Source organism: Podarcis muralis, chromosome 6 (genome assembly GCF_964188315.1).
Source record: "Podarcis muralis chromosome 6, rPodMur119.hap1.1, whole genome shotgun sequence".
Classification (NCBI taxonomy): Eukaryota; Metazoa; Chordata; class Lepidosauria; order Squamata; family Lacertidae; genus Podarcis; species Podarcis muralis.
Window position 1 is genome coordinate 63166982 of NC_135660.1, and position 16019 is coordinate 63183000.

Here is a 16019-nt window from a genome sequence, read left to right on the forward strand (position 1 = left end):
AAAATATAGATCCTCTCTTCCAGGTAAATATGATATTGTGCATCCTTCTTCAACCAGGAACTGAAACTGTGACATTCACAATGGTGTAATAAAATGTGGCAAATCCTCAGAAATTCTGAATTACAAAAGTTTACCACAAATAATTAACCCACAAAGGGCGTCTCCCATAACGTATTTACTCATGATACCTAAATAGAGGGTTTTGAATAAATTTAGTAAGACTTTCTCGGGAACTCATATTGTTTATTCATACTATTTTTCTCTTTCAAAGTAGATTTCATCTTCACATACTTTACTGATCAGAAATCAAATTGCTAATTAAAAAACCCCCTAAGTATCTGCTTATGTATACAAGATACAAACAGTTGCCTCAGAACTTCCTAATAATAATAACAATAGTCAATTGTGTGATTAAACTATCTGTAGGCTGTACCACTTCAAAGTATAGATGAGGGGTTGCATGTGTTGCAAAAATACCTTGCAAAAGTAAACTCTTATTTTCAAGCAGACACCTGAAAGCAATACCTCCTTCTGTGTCACAAAGCACATTTTGCATAAGTGCTTTTCTGATTTAGGAGAAGTTAATGAAACATTTCTCTTGTTTAGGCCAGTTCCTACCTTCCAGCATGTTCCGTTCCTGTGGAAAACACAAGAGCCTAGCAGATTCACTTTCCACAATACAATTTAAAGTTTAAAGGTGAGGCTACTTGATGAAAACTGGAAGAACAAGTTTCTGTAGCTTGGGGAAAGGTTACACCCTGGCCTCTAAGTATATATTTTTAACTAGCAAGATCCTACTTTCTCACCTGGGAGTCAAGGCCATACAACCTCTGACAACACAAAAAGCTTTCTGTAAACTAACAAATTGGTTTTCAAGACATAAAAAGCTAACATTTGGGAGAGGCTTTAAATCATAACAGTGACTATCTTCAGCAGTAACTACTGAAACAGAGAGCTTCAGGCATGAGTTTGATTTATAGAGGCAAGCAAGGTGACACCTTGAATGTTTAGTGAAGTGGAGTGTGTCATAACTCTTAATTAGAGGAGTTAACATAGACTTTGGGATGGGGCCGGCTCAAGGCATTTTGGCACCTGAGGCAAGCCACAAAATGATTAGAAACAGAACGGCAGAGTTGGAAAGGACCCTGAGAGTCATCTAGTCCAAGCCCCTGCAATGCAGAAATCTTTTGTCCAGTGTGGGGCTTGAACCCACAAACCTGAGATTAAGAGTCTCATGCTCTACTGACTGAGTTATTTAAGGAGTGCCCCATCCTGCCAGGGTACAAGGGGGTGAGCAAAGTTCTACATAGGGAACAAGGGAGGGAATATTATCAACCTTACCCAATGGTTGAACTGCAAATCAAAGGTCATCATAGGGGGAAAGAGGCCCACTCTGAATCATGCTGGTTGGATGCAGAGCCTAGGAGACCCCAGAGGGCAGACCCTGCCATTTCCTCCCTAGGGGTGGGAACACACTAGCAGTGCCTCCTATTTGCCAAGAGGCCGCTATGGAGGCAGCATGGGGAGGCTGTCAAGGAGGCGGTAGTTCCAAGGAGCATGTGGCACTTGCAGCTGGCATCACAACATCAGGCAAGGTGTTCCTTGGAAGCTGGATTTGTCACCTTGCCTCATGGGTGGGCCAGCCCTGACATTGGGGATTTACAATATGGACCTTTGAAACTTAACTTGAGGTATGATTACGGGCAACTTTACAGGGGTGGGGCATTTGCTTCCAGAAAAAAATGCATCACTTCGAAGGAAGAAAGGAAATGGGGGGGGAAACAGAACTCCTCTAAAATACCAGAGAAAGTGACTGGAAAGGATAAAAATTGGTTTGCAAGTGTCCCAGGTAGCTCACCTCCCACAGTCCATCCCCACAAGCAATTTTCTCCTCAGCCAGCTGAGCTGGGTTGAGCTAAGAAAATGTGCTAGTGTCTGGGTGGAGCCCAGCTAAAAAAAATGTTCCTGCACCTATCATATCCTGTCTAGTTTGGCTCTGAAGGACTATCATAGAATAGATAGGCAGTTTTATTTGTTTCCTATCGGCCCCATCTGGAAGTAATGGTAACTTTATGACCTCTTACACCTTTACCAGCCCATCTTATGGCACGGCCACAAGGAGGTAGGTTATACTTCCACTAGTTCCAGTAGTTCCAGTAGTTCCACTAGTTATAGTTCCAGTTATATTTAGGCTACGTACACATAACTAGCTTAAAGTGCAACAAGGTCTTTCCCTCCCTGCTGTGCTTCAAGCCACATTTGCATGTTGCTGAACACACCAGAGAGGGCGGGCAGATGTCTCCACCTGATGCACATCAAGTTGAAGCTCTGGCTTGAGGGCAAATGCTTCAGACAGCTGTATTTCTCAAGAAACCGCAGGATGACTCCGCATCATGGGTAACGCCTGTGCACACCGATTTGAGAGCCAGTGGTGGGAGCACAGTGGATCCAGAGTAAACAATAATGTGCACACAGCCTGGTTACTCCAAATTATGCTTAGTTCACCTGTGTCTGGTAAGCCCGGGCCTGTGCCTAGAAGTGCAGAGCAAAGGTAGGTCTGGAAGAGCCCTAACTTCTATGTAAGCTTTGTGCAAGCAAACCATCCTGAATGCTCAATAAACAGGGTGATCGGAAAGGGTCTGAACTGTGGTTTATGGCCATGGCATGTCCTGCAGAGTTCAGATGAGATGGGAATCCCTGGTCAGTTTGAAAGCAGAAGGATCTGCCCCAGAGAAGGAGAAGGAAGTGGACAGGCAATCTGTGAGCCCAAGGTTTATCAATTCTCCATAAGAACCTCATCCCCTGGCTGCTTGGTTCTCCTTCTGGAGGCTTGTTGTCTTGCTGTGTACTTGTAAGAAGGAGATCATTTACCTAATGTTCTTAGCTGACTATTGAACTCTGTTGGTATTTAGAATATGTAGGAGTTATTTCTTAATCTTATGGGATCTGTTAGGGTACCAAGGGGTTGCTCAAGAGCAAGTAGGAAAATGCCTCCCTGCTCGGCTGTGAAGCCTTGCTTTTGATGCCAAAATAAACTTTCTCTCTGCAGAGCGCCACTCTCCCGTGGCTGGCTCATTCACTGGCAGTATCTGAGAGTGGGCGGCCCTTAAACCTTCCCCAGCAGAGTAGTTCCTTGACGCCCAATCTGCGCCTCCCCTTTCAGCGCGGAAGCCTTCTGCATAGGGAGGGCGTGGGTAATGGAGGACCTCTCTCCTCCCCGCTTTGCCCAGGCAAGGTGTCCTGGCACCGCCTCGCCTCCTCCGAGCCCTGCATCTCCTCTCCACTGGAGGCATGGTTACTCTCCTCCGCTGAGGAGGAGCTGCTTCCCACGATCTTTGGGGGCTCTCTGTAATCCATCCGGCTTTTCCCCTCTCGCCCCTAAGCCGATCGCAGTTCCCTGACAGGATCCTTACCTCTGCTCTTTTTTTAAAAAAATATCCATAATATATAAAGGTGAGGAATGGCGTTTGCAACCAGTTGTTTTTATCTTAATTTCCCCCCTTCCCGGCTTTATGATGTATTGTAAAGTCCCTTTCAACCTCAATAAAAATACATTTTTAAAAAAGGAAACAGTCTGGCTAGAAACGCTCTCTAAAAATCTAATGACCTTTAAAAAAGAACATTCCTGTGGGGAACGGAAGAGGAGGAAGGATTGGGGGGGACGACCTGAAATACCTTCAATGCCTTGTGCATCAGTTCCCCCTGGGTCATTTGGATTCGGAGGTCCAGCTGGTGGCTCGTACCCCACCACCAAATCAATTGTTGCCTAAATTAAAAGAAAAGAAAAGTCACAAACATTATACAGGATCGAAAGAGCTACTTAGCTTCATGCAGAGGGATCGGCAAAAGCCTATGAGGCCGCCAGCCACTGATTTCATGTCACAATAACTACCCACCTTATCACCTGCCTCCACACACACTTTCCCTCTCTATAGCAATTTTTAAATTGATCAATGCAGCTTCCATGAAATATATGTTGCCAAAATGTTTCCTGTGCTGTTGAAATAGATTATACTGTAAAACATGCAACTATGAAAAGTAAGGAGGTCACTCACGCCGGTTTCCAGTCCCTTTTCATTCAGCAGTGGAACGAGCTTGAATGGAAGCGATCTGCTTTGTGTGCCTACTAGTTCTTTGAGGGATACAGTTGCTGTGCCAATTAACCTGGAAGACAAGAGGGAAGGACGTTGCCCAGGGATACGCTTAGAGTCTTATATAAAGGACAGAAAACCTTTCTTTGATCAGTTGCCATTTCTTAACTGGCATTTTTGGCAGGAGGGATCAAGTCAGTTCTAAAAGTTTAGGTGTTGTAAATGAATATGGTACAATTTATTGCATTAACAAATAATCACAAGTTAAGATAGGCATAATAAATCACAAGGACAGGAAGAAACATGATGGACAGAATAATTGCCACATACAGGAAGAACAAGGAGAGAGTTTGAATGCTTCACCTGTAGGTGTATAAATCATTCAATGTATCAATATGAATGGAAGTCGCTAAAACTGCAGTTGTGATATAAGGGATTGTTATTTTGACGGGGGAGCGTAATTGGAATTCATAAGATTTATAAATTTATAAGAATGCAGAAGTAAAGTAAATAATCAAACCATCAATTCTAGCACGCGGTGGGTCACTTAAATTGCATAATTTGGCATCTCAATGATTGGTATTATTAATTGTATTATGATTTTGCATTGTTATAATGAGGTTTTATTGGATTGTTGTAATTGAAAACTAATAAAAATATTATTTAAAAAATAATAATAATCACAATTTGTTAAGTTTCTGGTTTTTGCATTCAAATGCATATGAGATATTAACAAGGTGCTGGGAGATACTGGGCTGAGTTTAGCAGCTTTTATCTGTACAAAAGAATTATTGTTTTGTTTCCAGTTGCAAATTAAGACGGCACTTCATATATTGCTGAAACTGTTGTCCCCATAATTTTAAACGTCACTGAAAATGGAGGCGGCATTCAATTCATTTCTTAAGTGTAATTTGGTTAGAAAGTCCCTCACACTATGAGGAAATGGTATTGAAAGTTGGAAAATTTCAAAACCATCCTGACTGTAAATCTGTTCTTACACGGCTGTCATAAGGTACAAGGGTGTGGTTGCCCACACTGTCAACAAGATGAGACAGCTTCATTTCCATTATCTTTGTTTAAAGACATTTCCTTACAGAAGCCTGCTTGTATTCTCAGACACAGAAGTGACATAGGTAACTGCTTTTAATTTGGGTGGGGGGGAGGGGGGAACACTTCAAGCTGCATTTGTACCACTGCATTTGTACAAGAAGAATTACAGGCCCACAGCTCTCGATCTCCACATCATCCTCTTGCTGAGGCACATGAAGGAAGAAGTGACAAAGCAGAGATTTCAGACTGGCCAATTTCTCCAACAATGCAAGCACAAGGACCATCGGAGAGGTGTGTGTGGAAAAGGCAGGTTCCAGGTTGCATGGCGACCAGTTTTACCCTTCCAGCTTCTCCTCCTTTGTGTAGTAAAGTGGGCATCTCAGCTGGTCCTAAGTGGGGGTGAGGGCTTCACCGGGATGGTTGCCTTGGGAAGAGAAATTCTATTCTGGGTTTCCATCTATTTCTGTATGCTTCGGAAGCCTGTTGTGCATCTCACTTCCTCTTTTTCAGGGTTGGAACCACAGCTTCCATTTTTGGACAAGTCTGTTGGAAGCTCCTTGAACATGCACATTCCTGCCAGCTCTTATCACACTACTGTACACAAGGCTGTGAAAAAAGTTTGCAAGAGTTTTGGGTTCTCCCTGGATTCAGCTGACTCGTTTTGCATTATACATTTGTGTGGGCTTATCTATAAATTGCCTCTAATTGCAGAACAGAAGCTCACTTGCACATTCTATTTTATAGTGTTAATTTAGAGCTAAGGACATTGTGTTTCTTAAAGGCTGTATTTTAAAAGAAAGAAAAAGAAAGAAAAAGAAAGAAAGAAAGAAAGAAAGAAAGAAAGAAAGAAAGAAAGAAAGAAAGAAAGCTTATACAAAGGAGCCTTCCTAGATAACTATAGCCACCCCCATTTTTCCACCACACACTTTAGGGCTCCAAGAGCAGCTGTGTTTAGAATATTCATTTCAACAACATTTTCCATTCCAAAGTTGCATCTGTGTCCATTAGGCTGCATGCACACCACACATTTAAAGCATGTGATTCTCCCCGCCTCCCAGAATTTCTGAAACTGTAGCTCACCCCTCTAAGAACTATAATTCCCAGTGCCCTTAACAAACTGGACTTCCCAGCATTCTTTTGGCATGTCATGTGCTTTGAATGTATGGTGTGTACACAGCCCAAGTCTCAACAGCTGTCTTTAGGGAAATTGCTTTCATGACTGAAGGATTGATTACTTTAATGCTCTTATCTAACATGCATAATCCTTCTCTCTAGGCATCACAGATAATAACAAACTCCTCCCTTGTTGAGTACTATTGTCCCTACAGATCATATTCTGAATTATACATTACATGCATTGCAACCTGTCCCTTTGCTGCCACTGATTTTGTTGGACACTAATGGGACTTAAGCAACCTTCGTGCCAAGTAACTTCTAACCAATTTTCCTTCCTGACAATCAGTTTGTTTTCCTTTTGCCCTGTGACTTCATTCACTAGGCGAGGTTATGTGGATGATCCCACAAGATGCAAGGCCAGGACTGATTTATCTCCAGACTGGGTTATTGTTTAGTTAGTTTGTTGGTTGGTTGGTTGGTTGGTTGGTTGGTTTGGTCTACCAAAATAGTTGCATTTTCGAACAATTCATAGAATCATAGAGTTGGAAGAGACCACAAGGGCCATCGAGTCCAACCCCCTGCCAAACAATTGTTAGGGATAACAATAGAACAATTATGTCAAAGCAAATTGAAGAAGTGGGGGTGAACCTCAGCACAAAGTGCTGCCTGTAAGTGGCATTTGCAATGTTCGTTTTATGAGACCCCCCTCGCCAATTCACACAGGATTTCCTTCATTTAAAGCAGATAAAATCTAAACTGGGGGCATCCCTAAACCAAGATGCATAAACTCCTATTGCCTAAGGTTGTTGAGTGGCAACTTTTTCCTCTACCTCCTCCAACATTAAATGGGTCAGGATATATCCTAACAAAATTTCTCATAGGATTGCAGACAGCACAGAATCTCTACTACTTTCAACACAGGTGAAAATTCAAGTGGTGTTTCACACACCATTTCTCAGGCTAGTGAAAAGTTATGTGCTTACCCAGGTTTGGTTTTCTTTGGGTGTAGCTCTCTGGAGGCTTGTTGGTATATTGTATTTATTTAGAAATATAAAGGCTGAGCACATCTTTAACACTCTTACCAAGCAGCTACTCATATTTCCAGAGAGACAGACATCACCTGACATAGCTGCTTGAGGGAAGCAATGTGCTTTAAAATATGGTATGTAGTAAGGGATGGGATGAGGAACTGAAAATTATTTGAATAGTTTCATTTACAAATCTAAGACTACAAGCTTATGAGCAGTTTCCTGGGAATCAATCCTATTAAATGCTGGACTTACTTTGGACTAAACATGCAGAGGACCAGAGCTGGAGAAGTTAGCTGTAAATTTACATTCCTCACTGTGAAGAAATAACTGTTTTCTTGAGTAAAAGTCTGACCTACCACTTTTCTCTTCTGTTACTGAGCTACCAACCATTCAGTGTCTGGAAAAATATGTACAATTGTTCATTTCTCCTCCCACTTATGGAATAAAACCACGTGACACAAATTTTTGGTGCAACTTCCTTTCTGTAGCATGAACTTCTATTCTATACTATGCACTAGCATAGTATAGAATAGAAATAGAAATATAATCTTTTATATTTCTTTTTTACATGTAAAATAAAAGAATAAGAAGCTGCTTTAGCTAAATGACAGACTTCAAAGTGGAAGCTAACATAACAGAAAGCAGATGTGTGCCCCCCCCCTCCATCCTCTCTCCCATTTTCCTTAAAAGGGAAAACTTAGCTGTGCAAATCGTCACGTGAGCTGGACCTTCAGCAACTTTTGTATCACGCATGTTAACATTTTTCAGTCAGGGCTTTTAAAATTACTTTTCCAGTGAGGTAAAGCTTCTGTTACAGCACCTGCACTTTAAGCCTGCTCTGATCTGAAGGTACGATAAAAGTTTCTGCAAGTCAAAGCATGTTTCAGCTTCCAGGAAAAGGGGGCAGGGGGCGGGAATATGAAGTGGCTGTGTTGGCTTTAAATACTGGGACAAACATGCCACAGCGATGAGTAGTTTGCTGGCAGTACACAGCTGCAAGGAAACTTTTACCAGGCTTATTCTCCAAAGAGCAAACTCAGTAAAGACTTCAAAAAAAAACCCACGAACACTCCTTCCACCCTGGGTTTCTCTGCAAGGAATTTTCTCGACTTGTGTTGCTTTGGCACAAATGCAGTTTGAACTTCACCAGGAAGTTTTTCTGCACCAGCCCCACCGGAATGAGAACATCTTGGTAGATTTTGCTCAGAGAGAGCAAGTAAAAAAAGAACTATGACAGACCATGAGGAAAAGATGTTCCCCCAATCTCAACATTCATGTAGCACAGGCGTGGGGAATTTTTTCAGAGCCTGAGGGCCACATTCCCTTCTGGATGGCCTAAAAAAGGCCAAACGCTAGTAGTATGCAGGGCCCTGAGGCAAAAGCAGGTGAGGTGAAAACATTCAGGGCACGAAGCAGGGCTAGTGAGAGGAGTTGCCTGAGGAGATTTATGAGGGCCAGGTAGAGAAGTCTGGGCCTGAAGTTCTCCACCTCAGTGTAGCACTTCTAGCAAGTCAATTTAATGCAGGGCACAACACATTCTTCTTTTTAAAAAGAGGTTTACTACTACAAGAAGAGAGAAAGGTGTTGTATGAGAGGCCTGAGTGGGCAGGGAGAAGCTACTTATTCCCAAGAAGTTTTCTTTGTTTGCTCATTATTTTTACTTAGCATGACAAGCTGGAAGCCAACTCCCTACTCATAAATAAGAGAACCAATATTTGTAATGATCAGCACTGGATCATCATGTGAAACACAAACAGAACAAGTGGGTAGCTGCAAACATGCCCTTCGTCTAGAAATGGATATATCTGGTCTAGAGGGGGGAAAGAATCACGTGGAATCCAAGCACGGATGCTTGACTGAACCTGTTTGAGAGTACAGATAAAGATCTACCCCATTTTTGTGATCTCATGAGCATTCTATTATAGTCAGGAGGCCTGCGCCTGAGTTTCTCTCACCAGAAAACACATACCCCAAGAATTCCATGAGATTTGAACTACAGTGTACTTTCTTAGTACACATAATTGGGATTGGCCCTATCATTAGGCAAACTGAGGCAGCTATCCTGTGGATAGTGGAGGCCAGCCCGGTTGAAGTAAGATTCGACTGAATGGTGTTGGGGATATCACCATGTCCTTCAACGCAGACAGCAGAATGTCTTGGACTGGCCCTAGTTATCCAGGTACATGAGATGCTCTAGAGTTTTGTTGCCCTGCTGGTTTTTCAGTGTCCCATGAATTTTGTATAATCAGAATATTCAGAACTGAATGCAGGATTAATTTCATCTCATTCTACCTCTCAGGCTAACAACACAATTCTATGCAAGTGTACTCAGTAATAAATCCTTCTGTGGTCCATGAGGCCTACTCCCTAATTAGTGTGTTTATGATTGGAGCCTGAGGTTAAAATCTCATAGACTTACCTGAGAGTAACCCCTTTGAATTCAATGGCTCTTATTTCTAAATAGACATGTGAGGAATTACACTGTAAACATATCATTATTATTTCAATCTGTGTGTCTGTTACCAGATATTAAAAGCTCTAAGTAACTGGGAATTGCCTTTTTCTTTCAGAAAGTAGAAATTTTGTGATTTGATTCCCTAGCAGCAAAAGCATATGCAGTTTGCTTGAAATGTGTTGCAAAGTGAGTGAAAGAAAGAATTGTTTGCAGGAAGTGTTGTTGTTTTTTAAAATAAACATTGCTTGGTGAACTTTTAATCATTTCCTAGGAACAATATTTCTACCCGTGAATCAGAAAGCAAACTGTACAATATGTAAAAGTTCTAAAAGAACTTTGCTTTCCCTTTCTGACATCCTGAAATGAAAGGGTGTGTCCATAAGGACTAGATCCAACTGTCTCACACACCTACGCTGGCATTCAGAGATAAAAATCACAAGCATAAACACATCTGTGACGCCTCCAGCATCATCTCCATGCATATCTCCACAACAAAGGGAAAATACAGGGAAACACACTTTGCAAAGGTAGCTGTTTGTGGCTGTAGTCCTCCATACAGTTAGGCTGTTTAACATCCCACTGAAGTATATCCATAAGATGTATGGCCTGGGCTACTCTGATTGGATACCTTGGACACAGCTGCAGTCCTGACCCAAAGCATACAGAAGAAAGCTACTCATTGCAGTTTCTCATCCCTCTTCCAGATCTTTTCAATGGGCATTACACAGGCTAACCAACCCCTCTTGCCACACATTGACAAGCTCCATGCCTTTTGCAAAGCATTATAATTAGAACAGCTACTCCACCCACAACTTCAAAACTCACTTCTTCAAAATCTTTCCTGAACAAGCCTCATTTCCTGGGCACTTCTCAGTTACAGATTAACTCTCTCCTGAACGCACCCATCCTTCCTATACTTTCTTGAGGCCACCTCTCAGCATCACTGTTGCCTTGCGACATTATATTGTAAGCCCTCTTAGTGTGGGCTCCATCACTGTTACATTGGGTGCAACACCCAACGTATTGTCGGGATGCTGAATAAGAAAACATTATGTTTACAGAGATCTTGTCTTCCCATAGTTCGGAAATACTGCTGAAAGGTTAGCCGAAGTACATGGCAGAAGAGCCAACAGTAAATGGTCCAGTAAGATGTCTGAAGCCCTTTAAATTTAGCAAATCCAACCATACACAAGTGCTGCAAAATTATACCAATTAGTTTTTAAAAGACACCTTTTGCACAAAGCAAATTGCACTGTAAAAGAAATATACCCCTCCCCTTCAAAATTTCAAAAAGTCAACATACTTGTTTTGCCCTATAGTTTCGAAATCTTTCACAATAATCTGCAGGACTGATGAAATATCCAGAGCGATTCCTTTCAAATCAAACTCAAGAATCTGCGCAAAAAAAAATTAGGATAACCCTTAGAAGTTGAAACAACAACACAACCATGCAATGAACAGGCAATAAAAAAAGATTTAAGGAATCAACATTTTTCATCAGTAACACAATTAAATAGATAAGTGTAGACTATATTTGCATGTAGCTATCTAGGTTGAAAATGCCTGTAGAACTCCAGGCCAGTTCAGACAATATCAAATGTGTAACTGCTATATATTCAGGGGGGTGTACAAATGTACATCCATGTGCGCAATGGGATAATCTACGAAAGGTTAGTCATGACTACGTCCCATCGAAAGAGATGCATAGTGAATGCAATGGAACCAGCTTCCAAGTAGACGTGCACAAGATTGGGCTACACTACGGCATGACTAAGAAAGCCCCACTGATTTATCTGTTATTAGTTCTGAGTCTGTCTGACCTTTGCTAAACTGTCCCAGTATACTGGAGTTTTGCAATCTTTCTAAAATTTATAAAGTGGAAGGTGACAGGAAGGTGACAAGAACCAGCTGCAGAGGAATACACACAAGCTTGTGTTGCCCTGCCCTACCATGCATCCGAAGTATGTTGTTACTACTTTTTTTTTAAAAGCAACCAAAAAGTCTGGAAAAGACTTAAATAATCCTCTGCTGGCACCTTGACATCTATTGTTGAGCAAGGTCTTAAGATTCATATATGGCATTACAATATGTGTAGTTTGGGGTTCAGCAAGCAGAAATCAAGATATTAGACTAGGTTTTAAGCAACAACGACAACAATAATAAAAAATTATTTATACCCCACCCAGAAAATTTACAGCACAATAAAACATTAAAAACTTCCCTAAAAAGGGCTGCCTTCAGATGTCTTCTAAAAGTCAGATAGTTGTTTATTTCCTTGACATCTGATGGGAGGGTGTTCCACAGGGCGGGCGCCACTACCAAGAAGGCCCTCTGCCTGGTTCCCTGTAACTTGGCTTCTCGCAGGGAGGGAGCCACCAGAAGGCCCTCGGAGCTGGACCTCAGTGTCCTGGCTGAATGATGGGGGTGGAGATGCTCCTTCAGGTATACAGGACCGAGACCATTTAGGGCTTTAAAGGTCAGCACCAACACTTTGAATTGTGCTCAGAAATGAACTGGGAGGTCTTTGTGCAGGTCTTTAGAGATGCAGACAATGCAGTGGATGATCTGGGAACACCAAATGCTCCAACATTAATGAAGCTAAGCAGTTGTGATCTTGATCCATGATGGAAGCTCACTTGGAATCCCATGAAACAAGACATAGATAGAATAAATCAGGCTGCAGGTCTAAGTCCTCATATGTGGCAAAAGGTGCTATTGAATTCAGTGGGAGTTACCGTATTTTTTGCTCTATAAGACTCACTTTTTCCCTCCTAAAAAGTAAGGGAAAATGTGTGTGCGTCTTATGGAGCGAATGCAGAGGCTGCGCAGCTATCACAGAAGCCAGAACAGCAAGAGGGATTGCTGCTTTCACTGTGCAGTGATCCCTCTTGCTGTTCTGGCTTCTGAGATTCAGAATATTTTTTTTCTTGTTTTCCTCCTCCAAAAACTAGGTGCGTCTTGTGGTCTGGTGCGTCTTATAGAGCAAAAAATACTTTGGCATAGGGTTGCATCCAATAAAGTTATTCCACCTGCACAAGGACTTCTCCCACTAAAGTGAAATAGGGAAACTGTGTACCAGATATTGCACATCTCTCCTTAGCAGGAACTTTGGAAGTTTTGATTCTGGATACAGAGAATCACAGGAACTGTCAGTTGTGACATGTGTATTTCTTGTTCCATAATGTCATGCAACAGAGAATAGGGCTGAACTTTGTCACACATGCTATGCCTTGTCACATACAACAGAACCAAAAAAAAAAAAAAAACTCACCTCATTCCAAACAGGGTTGAGTTCACTATCAATTTTCTTTGTTTTCTTTTTTTCATCTGGAAATAAACAAAAACGTGCTTACTTATTGGAAGATATATGAAAGAGCAATCACAATATATTAAAATAATATTTTTTTTAATGCAAGAGGGCTGCCTTGATTTATTTGGTTGCTGGCCATGGTATCTAATCTATACAGAATGTTTTGTACTTGTGTACATAATAAACCTGCCTCCCAATAAAGTTGTTTTGACCTAACTATATTGCCAGCTCCCCCCACACCTTTCAAAACAGATATTTTCTGTTAGTGTAGATTCTGCTGTGTCTGTGGTGAAGCCGCTGTTTAAGACACACCTTGATTTAACCTCATTCACCACAAACAATGGTGCAGCAGGAGGACAATAGCTCAGCAACAGAGCCTCTGCCTTGCAGGGGGTTCAACCTCTGACATCTCAGATAAGCTGGGAGAGACTCCTGGTCTGAAACCCTGGAGAGCTGCTGTCAATCATCGTAGAGACAACACTGAGATAGATAGACCAATGGTCTGAGTTGATATAAGGCCGTCTTTTTATGACTGTGGCCGAGTGATCCAGTTTTACTTTCAGGAACTGTTGAACTATAACTCCCACCTCCCTGAGCACCAGCCACAGTGGCTGAGGCGGCTGGGACTCTGAGTCCAGCAACAACTGGAGGGGCACAGGGTCCCCATCCCTTCATTACAGTGTTCTTAATCTCTGAATCCTTAATGGATCATGATGAATTAAGGCTAACACGGGTCTCAGAGAGGAAGACCCATTGAACATAGTGGGGCTGACTTCCAAGTCGGCATGAACAAGATTGCACTGTGTGTTGAGGAGGAAGACAAATCAACAAGTTCCCCCTTCCCTTCTCTGTCTTACACTGAGTCAGTCAGCTCTGATGTACTCACGATAGTTCTCTGCTGGATATATGGGGGAGGTGATGACAATTAGCCCTTGTGCAGGGAGTGACTCACATTCCTGTAACTGGAATCATTTTAGAAAGACTATGCAGGACAATGACTCAGACCAAACCACAAAAACTGTAAATTTGCAACTCGTACAGGAAAATATCTACCACAATGCTATCAGTCTAAACTGAATGATATTGTAGCTCATTGTGCTTTAACATATATTTAGTAATATCAGGCATTGGTCCAAACTAATTGTTTCATGTAGAAGAAATGAATGGAAAAAGCAGCAGTAGCCAAGGATGCAATTTTCCTTTGGCAAGGACAGGGGCTTATTATGTAGGGCAGCTAAGGGACATGGCGATACAGAATTCTTTGTTATCGTCCTTCTAATTCAGGGTTGGGGGTGCTCCATATATTGGTAGATTCCAGCTGTGGTCAGCCTCAGTCAGCATGATAAATGGTCATTGCTTTAAATACACTTGCGGGGACTACAACACTTTGCTGACAGAAGAAAAATGGGGCACGTGGCTTTGAATAGGGATTATTATTATTATTTATCCCCCACACATCTGGCTGGGTTTCCCCAGACACTCTGGGTGGCTTACAGCATGTCCAAAAACATAATAAAAGCATCAAACATTAAAAACCTCCTGATACAGGGCTGCCTTTAGATGTCTGTGGGTAAAAGCCTCAGCGCCTAGGGCTTGCCAATCGAAAGGTCGGAGGTTCGAATCCCTGCGGCGGGGTGCACTCCCGCTGCTCGGTCCCAGCGCCTGCCAACCTAGCAGTTCGAAAGCACCCCCGGGTGCAAGTAGATAAATAGGGACCGCTTACCAGCGGGAAGGTAAACGGCGTTCCGTGTGCTGTGCTGGCTCGCCAGATGCAGCTTTGTCACGCTGGCCACGTGACCCGGAAGTGTCTCCGGATAGCGCTGGCCCCCGGCCTCTTGAGTGAGATGGGCGCACAACCCCAGAGTCTGTCAAGACTGGCCCGTACGGGCAGGGGTACCTTTACCTTTACCTTTTAAAAGTTGTGTAATTCTTTATTTCCTTGACATCTGAGGAGAGGGTGTTCCACAGGGAAGGTGCCACTACCAAGAAAGCCCTCTGCCTGGTTTCCTGTAACTTCACTTCTCGCAATGAGGGAACCAGCAGAAGACCCTCAGAGGAGGACCTCAATGTCCAGGCTGAACAATGGGGGTGGGGACACTCCTTCAGGTATACTGGGCCGAGGCCTTTTAGGGCTTTAAAGGTCAGCACCAACACTTTGAATTGTGCTCGGAAACGTACTGGGAGCCAATGTAGGTCTTTCAAGACCAGTGTTATATGGTCTCGGCGGCCGCCCCCAGTCACCAGTCTGGCTGCCGCATTCTGGGTTAGTTGTAGTTTCCGAGTCACCTTCAAAGGTAGCCCCACGTAGAGTGCATTGCAGTAGTCCAAGTGGGAGATAACCAGGGCATGCACCACTATGGTAAGACTGTGTGCAGGCAGGCAAAGTCTCAGCCTGCATACTAGATGGAGCTGGTAGACCGCTGCTCTGGACACAGAATTGACCTGCACCTCCATGGACATATTTGGTCTAACTCAGTATATGTTCCTATATGCTTCCTATATTCCTATTTGCCATTATCACCTGGCAGTCAGAAGGGCAAGCAGGACCTTCAACAGAACCTTAACCAATGTGAAGTGTTTCTTTTCAGTATTGCACTCAGTCCATCATGACCCCCTGCAGAATTCTCTAGTCCATTCCCCCTACCAGTTTTTCTGGTTTTGCCCCTGTCAGTCAGTCAGCATTCCAAGGCTATTGCTCAGTGGTTATTGGGCAGTTTTGGAGATTCAACCTTCCCCTACCCAGATGAAATGCCCCTCTTGGTCTGCACCAACACTCATGCCTTAATATCAGAATTATTATTACATATTTATTTATACCCCACCTTCTTCCCTTTCAAGGCAGCTTACAGATAAAAACAAGAATTTCTAAAGACATAGGAAAAACAGAAATAGATGGAATGGTGATGATACTGTTTCTAAATATTCTGCTGATCAACCTATCCCCGTGCTTGCTGCTGGTAGGATAT

The 16019-nt window shown here is 42.7% G+C and overlaps 1 protein-coding gene across 3 annotated transcripts in view; it reads right to left on the reverse strand.

Moving 5' to 3' along the window:
- MYOF (myoferlin) overlaps window positions 1–16019 on the reverse strand; it is a 78579-nt gene that overhangs the window by 58156 nt on the left and 4404 nt on the right. For all 3 annotated transcript variants that reach the window (XM_077930441.1, XM_028729777.2, XM_077930440.1), the window contains exons 2-5: window positions 13015–13070; window positions 11047–11138; window positions 4056–4164; window positions 3676–3766 (exon numbers count right to left, since the gene is read on the reverse strand). In XM_077930441.1, coding sequence (XP_077786567.1) covers window positions 3676–3766; window positions 4056–4164; window positions 11047–11138; window positions 13015–13070 — 348 coding nt within the window. The remainder of the gene's footprint in view (window positions 1–3675; window positions 3767–4055; window positions 4165–11046; window positions 11139–13014; window positions 13071–16019) is intronic.